The 9788-nt window shown below is 39.1% G+C and overlaps 1 protein-coding gene and 1 pseudogene across 1 annotated transcript; both read right to left on the bottom strand.

The window, feature by feature from the left end:
* Nucleotides 1-4310: 4310 nt before the first annotated feature.
* Nucleotides 4311-5931, bottom strand: LOC149116341 (uncharacterized protein KIAA1958-like). Its single transcript, XM_089282280.1, has one exon. The coding sequence runs from the start codon at nucleotides 5774-5776 to the stop codon at nucleotides 4511-4513; it is 1266 nt and encodes a 421-aa protein (XP_089138406.1). The 5' UTR covers nucleotides 5777-5931; the 3' UTR covers nucleotides 4311-4510.
* A 993-nt stretch (nucleotides 5932-6924) lies between these two features.
* LOC149116342 (histamine H2 receptor-like) lies at nucleotides 6925-8304 on the bottom strand (annotated as a pseudogene).
* Between the last annotated feature and the right edge of the window lie 1484 nt (nucleotides 8305-9788).

Below are 9788 nucleotides of genomic sequence, written 5' to 3' on the forward strand. Positions count from 1 at the left end.
ATGGTAAATATTTGAGCGTAACTCTTGTGTTGAAATATCCTGATTGTTTCATTTGTTTTCATTGTGTTCGATATGAGCTTACTTGTAAAGTAAAACTCGCCTGGCTAAGAAGAAGCTCTTAAAATGTTCCGTTTTAAAACGGCATAAATTTGTCGAAAAAATATTTTCAGTTTTTCATTACAATAACCTTATCGCCATTTCTCTAGCAACACATATTTCTCATCTTTGATCTACAGACATATGATAAGTCTCACAGTCAAACTTTGTTCAATAAGTGCTCACTTCAATTTACATTTAAGACAGATGAGGTCTTTTGATCATAAAAAAAGATGTTTGCAACAGAAAGCTGATTGTGTTTAATAGCACGTACGGTTTGAGAAGTTTAACTTCTCGCTTCGCTTACCTCGAACGATTTAAAGCCCCGGCCAAACGATTGGAACATTTCTGCGCAACATATCGCGATATTGTTGGCCGTAACATGTTGCGCACATTTGGGCACCTTGATGCGACGCGTTGAGACATGTTCGGTTTTGTTGGGTCAAGTTTTGGGTCAAATTTTTCATGCAACATTTTTGGAGTTTGCATGATGCCCTACTCGCTTGGCCAGGTTCGTGCAAAATCGTTGCGCCAGGGCATACGCACTAGTTCGATTTGGAACACACCACATGTTACAACACGTCGCAACAGGGTGGCCAAACGCCCGCAATATGTTGCGTCCAATAATGTTGCTATATGCCGTACGTGTCGAAATATTGGGGAGTTTAAGAGGCTGTCTCTGTAAGAACCGACCACTGATTTTACTTCAGGTAAGAAATTTACGGAAATTTATCGGAGCACTTTACGAAGGCGAGTGTGTTAGCTACTCACCGGAATATTTTCAAAATTTCCTGCACTTTGAGCGGTCGTTAGTTTTGAAAACCTAGTGGGCAGACAAATTTTATTATTGTTTTAAATTAAGGGACATTTATACTTTCTATTCATGTAGTTCAGCAGTTTCAAACAGGTGCCACATTTTTAAAACGTGCCTTCAATGTAGAGCTATTTTCGCGTTTGGTTCAAAACTCGATTTAACGGGTAGAAAATCTCCTTTTAACCTTTGAAGGAACAACATTGAATTATAATTGCAACATGGCTAAACAAACTGCTATGATATATCTATAGTTGAAAAAAAGAATTGGGACTTTTGAGCGAATATTATTTTTTTTAGAGCGCCGGCAATATGTGCTATTTTTCCAGTTTCGGCGGGCATGAAACTTGTGCCGAGCGGACCGAACTTCAATCAATCCTAGAAAACTTCAATTGGAATTTTTAATGAAACAAAACTCATTTTAGTGATTGACTATGTAAGGGCTTTGAAATCCCAGCTTATGAGAAAAATCGAATTTTCGAAGTAAAATCAGTGGTCGGTTCTTACAGAGACAACCTCTTAAGTAACCACGACGACGACGCAAAAGACAACGTCGATTAAAAAATGACTTTATATTTTACCTACGAATCTTGCGATACTCTGAAGTCATTTATTTTGTTTATCACTGACAAAACTTGCATGAAACTGAATTTGGGACACAGCGATTAACTTGAAATAAAAATTTAAAAAATTAGCCGTCGTGGTTCACGTTCTCCAGACAACGCAGAATTTGGTCATTTCACATTGTTGCTTTACCGAGGACGGTAAAGAAATGTACCAAGAATTATAACGCACGTGAACAGCCATTGTTCTCCTGATTAAATCTTCTGTTTAGCGACGTTCCCGTTCCCGTTCCCGTTGTGGTTTTCTTAAACTCCCTGTTGTGATCGTTTGGCCGGGGCTTGCAAACGCTGGGCCAATAATGTTGCGATATGAGGCGTTGAAGTGTTGCGATCGTTTGGCTGGGCCTTAACATTCAACGGTTTAATTCTTTAATTCTTATTAGTATAAACCTACTAGCGTTCTATCACGAATGCCGTTCTCTGATTGGCTACTCTACTGACTATCTATTTAACAAATAGATTCCATGTTGCCGTGCGTCTGTTCAGTAATAGATCACAGATGACATGAAAATGTGGTAAGAACAAAAAAGTGGCATACGAGGCGATAGCCGAGTGTGTCACTGATGTCCTTACGGGTTGCTCGTATTAATTGCGTTGCTTTCCAAGCTTTTAAAGTGCATGGAGCTATAAACATCTACCAACGTGTACCGCCGCTATTAAAAATGCAAATGACCATCCATACAGTGCTCGACATTTGCGACTGTCAAATGAGAGAAACGTCATGTGTAAGTTGCACATTCTGACGAAAATTAAAATCACAATCAGCAGAAAAGCGAACAGGAACTTGCAAAACACTGTGGAAATATGACAAGGCATTTATTAAGAGCTTTTAATCACTTCTACTGCCTAAAACTGATAATAAATATTCCTATGCAAAGTCTTTCATTTACAACAATGATGAAATTCTCTCTTACTTACGACTATCTTACTGCTCCAGAATTCAAAATATATAATACGGAAAAATCAACTGTTTAAGCGCCTCTTTTAATTTACCAGAGAAGTTCTAAAATCTTAATCTTCAGACATCATGAACCATTTCAGAGTCCCTGTCCATAAATATGGAAAATAACTCGGCAAGGGTCGAAAGTTCGATTTCGCTCATATTATTACTGTAGATAGGCTAGGGCATGACAAAAACTACTGGACATTTTATTTGGCAAAATATCCTTTTATTTCAAAGAAATATGCAAATTACCTAATTCCGTTAAAATCGTCATTTGACGTACCATTTTATTAAACAAGTTTGAGAGCCTCGCATGCAAAAACACATCATTCTTCTGTCTTTAAAACGCTCAAATATTTTTGTGCAATGTTTAATTGTGTACTGGGTTGATTTTAGGGAATGTTGCGGTTTTTACTGGGTGCAAAATAATTAAATTTCGAAGACATGTATTTGATTCACTTAAAAGTACTTCGTAAAAATAATTGATTTTCACCATGTGCGAAACCTTCAAATGGATTAAGCTTCTGGTGGTTGAATCGCAGAAGGATGGTCTACAGATTCCTGTAAAAATTTCTTTGGGCAAATGATTGTGAGCGACGTGAGAGCTTTTCAAGGTACGTTACAAGTGCAGATATTTGACCATCCGTCGTCAAATTTCAATTTACGGGTTAGACATATATTTTAGCACGCGCCACATATCTTGAGCTATATTAAGTTGAAATAGACACAGAGCTGATAATTTTGAAATGTTCTAACCTTATTTGCTGTAAAAGGCAGGTCCAAAAACCGATTTGACGTGTTTCTGTCACCATTCGTCGCACATAAAGCAGAACTTTGCTTTTGTTTACACAATGTCCGATGTACATCGCCAACTGTCAACTTATTTAATGGTCGAATACCTTGAATCTATGACCCTCTTTCGACACATATGATCACCACTGCGTCTAAGTCAAAAACGGCTAAGTGATTTGTAGATAGTTGCTTGCTTTGCATTACACCAAAATATTACGTTTGATCATCGTTTGATCTATTGCTGCTTGAATCCTTGCTTGCAGCGGTTCCCTTTTTTGTTCGTCACGCAATGCTGTCATCTCATTTTAGGGGGCAGGGGTAGGACAATTTCTATCCTAATACGTAAGGGTCCGTAAGGCTTGGAACCACAGGGAGCACACAGTCTTGTTGAGTAGGAAGAGATTAAATTAAGCAATGAAAAGAATCAATAGTTAACCATTGCCCGTGTTGTCATCTTTTACTAGACCACCGCTACCTACACGCCCTACGTAAATACTGTAACGCTAAACTCGTACCTAGGTCCTTTCGCGCTGTGCAATTATTTTTGGTTTACATATAATACAGTGGGCTACCCTCGGGGAAATGGGAGGTGGCTGCTCAATAGGGGTTGGCCGCTTAATAGAAGTTGGTGTACCTAGAATATTTTTTCACTATCGGGTTGTTATTTAGCTAAATTTCTTACTAAACATGGAGTCAATTCATCATCCTCGGAGGGCAGGGGCAGTTATTGGGAGCCTAAAGTCTAAACGGGTGAGAGAAAAGTTCGGGCGAAGACCCTTTTAGACTTTTTCCCCGCCCCCACTAACTGCCCCTAGGTCTCCGAGAATGCCGTCTTGAATTGACTGCATGTTTGTATAGGAAATAGCACGGTTTCTAGGGGTATTTGGGATAAATACCGCGAGTGATATTTCAAAATTCACCAAAATATCACGAGCCGCCGCGGCGAGTGATATTTGGGGAGTTTTGAAATATCACGAGCCGGTATTTATCCCAAATACCCCGAAGAAACCGTGCTATTTTTTGTTTATACTACAAGGCAAAGAAATTTTGCATTTCATATAACACACATATTTTTATTTAGTCACGCGCAGTTGAATGGCTTTACAATGACATGTGATTAAACATGTGATCGCTTAAACATCACATATGGTCACACATCACACAACTGTGATGAAACTGTACTCGAATGTCTGTAAATCTCAGTTCTAAAGAGTGAAAGTTTTTAATAGGCTCATCAATCAAAGTTTAACAATCATCTGCAATCGATTCTGCGTGTGGAACACTGCACCTCGGCTCGGGAAACTTCTGGCTAAGCTGGCAGTTGATGGTCACTTGACAGCCGTGGAAATTGTTGATTGCAGTCAATCGCTCTTCATTCATCATCAGCGTGTTTTCCACATCAGAGGAAAGGCCAACATTCTGAAGAGGACGGCGTTGGTTGGACGTGCTTGCCTGACCGTCAGAGCTTATGATTGAGGAAATCAGCTGTTGTTCATTCTCATCGCCTTCCTCGTAGTCGGCTAAAGAGCGCTCGTTTGTATGGCCAGTGACGCCAATAATTGCGGAGCGAGGTTGGTTGGCAGCTTTGAGTTTCTTCACCAGCGTTTTGCGTGCACTGTGGTTTGTGAGCCGTTTACCTTCAATCTCGCCCTGAAGAGCCATAGATTTCATGAAGGAATTAATGCTGTGGATCCCCATTCTCTGTCGCTTATACCACACTTGAGACTTAGGGCGCTCAATCACCGCGAGGTAAAATGGCCCACTGTTTTTCATTTCCTCGGGTCTGTGTGACAGGAACGTCTTTAGAAGCTTGACTGGACATCTTGGCCCACCAGTTGGAAACATTTTCGGATGAACCACTCTTCTTTTTTTGCGAAGGCCGCCCTGACGCGTTTTTGTGGGATTTTCTTCGTACGTGATGTACTCGACGCCATTGTCGTCTTTGGTGAATGAAAAATCTTCGACATACATGTCATGGTGTTCCTGACAGCCTCGTAATCCGAAATGCTGCGTCAAAAGAAACCACATTGTGGTTATTAGGGACTTCGGAGACTGGCTGCCAAGGAGCCCTTTGGACCACAACAGCTCTTCGTCTTCAATGATTAGTGCTTTTGATGCACGGGGACGTTTGCCGTAACCCTGTTCACAGAGGAAGCGAGCTTTCCCTTCGAGTACTTTGCGACTGTTGACAAACTCTCTGTCCTTGGCAATGGAAATGCTGCTGTTTGCTTCCTTTAAATGACGGTCCAGGGACGCTATCATTACCCACAAACTGTCTGGCTCGTAGGCTGAACCATCCTTCTTTCTCACCTCGGCGAAAAACTTCTGAAGCATCTCGTCAAGTTCCTTGGCTTCGTGGCTTACAATATCTGGACTGTATCCTTTTTCTTCAGCCCATGTGGTCCAAACAGTAACCCAGGTCTTAGTGCTTTTCTTTGTGTTCGAATTTTCTGCATTTTCCTTAAATTGTTGTAGTTCTTTCGCGTCACAATCGGGAAATCTATCCGCCATTGTTTTAAAATTAGAAAGAATAATTTTTCAGTTACCATGGAAACTGGCTGTAATTTTTACATGTAAGTATTTCAAATTTGGCTTAAATACTACTGGTCTTAGCCAATCACATTTCAGAAATTTCTCAGCCTGTAGTATAAACTAAGAAATTTAACTAAATTTACCACCCGATAGTGAAAAATTATTCAAGGTACACCAACTTCTATTAAGCGACCAACCCCTATTGAGCAGCCACCTCCCATTTCCCCGAGGGTGGCCCACTGTATTATATGTAAACCAAAAATAATTGCACAGCGCGAAAAGACCTAGGTACGAGTTTAGTGTTACAGTATTTACGCAGGGCGTATAGGTAGCGGTGGTCTAGTAAAAGATGACAACACGGGCAATGGTTAACTATTGATTCTTTTCATTGCTTAATTTAATCTCTTCCTACTCAACAAGACTGTGTGCTCCCTGTGGTTCCAAGCCTTACGGACCCTTACGTATTAGGATAGAAATTGTGCGACCCCTGCCCCCTAAAATGAGATGACAGCATTGCGTGACTTAATATGGACTTAATCAACTTAATATAGCTCAAGACATGTGGCGCGTGCTAAAATATATGTCTAACCCGTAAATTGAAATTTGACGACGGATGGTCAAATATCTGCATTTTTAACGTACTTTGAAAAGCTCTCACGTCGCTCACAATCATTTGCCCAAAGAAATTTTTACAGGAATCTGTAGACCATCCTTCTGCGATTCAACCACCAGAAGCTTAATCCATTTGAAGGTTTTGTACATGGTGAAAATCAATTATTTTTACGAAGTACTTTTAAGTGAATCAAATACATGTCTTCGAAATTTAATTATTTTGCACCCAGTAAAAACCGCAACATTCCCTAAAATCAACCCAGTACACAATTAAACATTGCACAAAAATATTTGAGCGTTTTAAAGACAGAAGAATGATGTGGTTTTGCATGTGAGGCTCTCAAATTTGCTTAATAAAATGGTACGTCAAATGACGATTTTAACGGAATTAGGTAATTTGCATATTTCTTTGAAATAAAAGGATATTTTGCAAATAAAATGTCCAGTAGTTTTTGTCATGCCCTAGCCTGTTTACCATAGGAATATGAGCGAAATCGAATTTTCGATCCTTGCCGCGAAATTAAGAATTTGTCTGATTTTTACAGGCAGGCACTCCTAAGGTTTTTCTTCTAATTATATAGGTCTACGTATTCTAAGTCGAAAAACAATAGCTAAGCGCTTGTCTGATTGTGTCCTTCACTGCTTGTCTGACTTGAACTAGTTTCCAACAGTAAAGAATCGGGTTTAATGATGAGTTTAGGTAAACTAAAGTGGTTGAATAAATCGAAGCCTGATAAACAGATGAAGATACTCCCCTGATAGTCCACAAAGTCAAAGCTACAAAATAGGGAAAATAACAAGCGACCAGCGTCAGTTGTAGCCATATTGCACTGTTCAATGCCTTTTTGTATCGCGCTATGTTCAGTTGATTTGTTTGGTTCGGTTGTGGAACATGGCCTTGTACTTGATTTTGATGATGACGGAGGGTGGAGAAAATCTTTGTGAGGTTACTAGACAAAATTGTATAACTATAATCCAATACCATGAGTTGATTAGGGGATTCCAATATTGCATTGCCGTAAAGACAGTGGAAACAATCCAAATGGTAATAACCATCACGTAGGTTCGCTTCAAAGTTACAACCTGTCTGTATTGAAGTCTCAACAACAGGGCTAGAAGTCTGTCCATGCATATTGCAGAAAGCGTCAACAGAGAGACTGAACACAAAATAGAGGCTGTTAGCATGCCTGCAGATAACACGAAGCGACAAATATTCCAATGTTCATTCATTTCAGACATCCAATAAATTACAGTTAGGGGCTCCGAAATAAGACCAACACAGAGATCAGTTGTTGCAAGGGTGCGAAGCAAGAGTTTGGACGGTGGATGAAGCGAAGACTCCTTGTGAAGAGCAACTAGGATCAGAGTGTTTCCAAAAAATGCAGCAATGGACAGAAAGGAGTTTAAAACTGAAAGAAATGTCAAGTGGCTGTGTATTCCAGCAGTTAAATATGACGAACACGATATCTGTTGAACTGCTTTCTGCTGTCCATCTCCAGTTATGTTTCCTGTCGTCATATTTATCTGTGACATGGCTGTTTATGTCTCAGGAGTGATTTATCTCGTTTTTGTTGTTCTTTGCTCTTTTACTTGAGGTTTTCGGCCTTTTTTTAGGTCATGGATGAGCACTTACTTATCTGTGCATTTATGCGTTGTTCGCACGAATTGCGTCGCTTTTCAAGCTTTTTAAGTGCATGGGGCCATAACGATCTATCAACGGTATTAAAAATGCAAATGATCACCTATACATTGCTTGACACTTGCGACTGTCAATTGGGAGAAACTTCACGTGTAATTAAAATCACGATTGTCTTATGTTATTTGATTTTCAATTTCAAGTGCTTTGTCCTAGGTTTATGACAATACGAAGATCTGTCGTCCTAGCCAGAGGGCCCTATCACTCTGGCTGACAAACAGATCTCCTTTATTTATTTTGCAAATGAATTTTACCCAAAGATGCAAAGAAAACACAGAAGTGAAACATCTGCTTCAATTGTCTCACTTTACATTTTCTGAAGTTTCAATTAAATTATAACGAAACTTGCTTCCTGTGAGCCAGGAACTTTGATATACTTAGTCTTATCCTTTAATGAACTGCATAGATGTACAATGCAATGAAAAAACTTGTTGTGAAAATTGGCTTATATTCTGTGCCTGAAAACTTGGAGAGGCCAACGAAAAAAAATCAAATTAATTGTGTATGGTGGCCCGGGACTGCCATAACAAAAAAAACATTGTCTTAACAAGTTTCTTGTAAATTTAGGTTTTATTTGCTTTTTCAATTGTATTTTTTCTGTTTCCTTTAATGCCATTTTGTTTTGTTTTTTAATCACAAAAATATTTTAATTTAAAATCAAAAGTAAATAAATCAAGAAATAAATTTAAATCGAAGAAAATATCTCAAGAAACAAAATAAGAACAAATGATTTTAAAAATGAAAGTAATTTCAAACGTAACCAAAATTTGCTGCGAAATAAATGAAAAAAAAAATTTAAATAATAGTTTGAAAAAAATAGGCGTTTTAAATATGACACCCGTGATAAGAAGCAGCATAACTTGCAACAGTTAATCAAACAGCAAGGCCCGGCGTAGCATCACAAAATGCAAGTAACATGTTCACGGAATATTCCAAACTTTGTCCCTCCAGAGCTAATACTTAGAGAGCTTAAAACATATCTTGCAATAAAAATGAGTCAAAGACAACTAGCGCGTGGCAAGATACAGAGGTGTCAAACTCTACAAATTACACGCAGAAAACAGCGGAAACCACACAGACCTATGAACTCTAACGGCTCTACTCTGGTGAAATGTCCTCCCCATAAAACTTAAACTTCCGAAGAAATTCAGCACTATCGAGACATTAGTTATCCAATCCAAGGTCGGAAGACACGATACCTTACTCTTAGGGCTGTACAGACCGCCAAAAGCAACTGGAAAGGATAATTATGTAAGATTGGAAAATGAGCTTCATGATACTATTACCTTGGCCACCTTGCAAAAGGAATTACTCATTGTTACGGGAGATTTGAACTTGAACAAGCTAAAAACTGACGGTAGAGAGTGTAAAATACTATGTGATGTGGGAGACGTACACGGGCTGTCGTGTTTAATTGATAAGCCAAGAAGAACGACCGAGAAGAGTCAAACATTATTGGATATTATCCTAACCAATTAACAGACCAGAGCTCTTCGTTGACTGTGATATTCACGACCCTGGAATAAGCGATCATGCTGCAGTGTATGATGTTATGACTATCAGAGCAACATACCAACCAACCTAAGTCATCTCTTACAGAAGTTTTAAAAATCTAAATGAGAAGGAGTTCATGTTTGATGTTGACTCTGCGCCTTGGCATGTTGCTAACATCTCTGATAGTCT

This window comes from Orbicella faveolata, unplaced genomic scaffold (assembly GCF_042242905.1).
Source record: "Orbicella faveolata isolate gen_17 unplaced genomic scaffold, um_ofav_v1 contig_12, whole genome shotgun sequence".
NCBI classification, from domain to species: domain Eukaryota; kingdom Metazoa; phylum Cnidaria; class Anthozoa; order Scleractinia; family Merulinidae; genus Orbicella; species Orbicella faveolata.

Bases quoted from the DNA above. Each gene is read 5' to 3' on its own strand.
- LOC149116341 (XM_089282280.1), bottom strand. From the start codon at position 5,776: ATGGCGGATAGATTTCCCGATTGTGACGCGAAAGAACTACAACAATTT.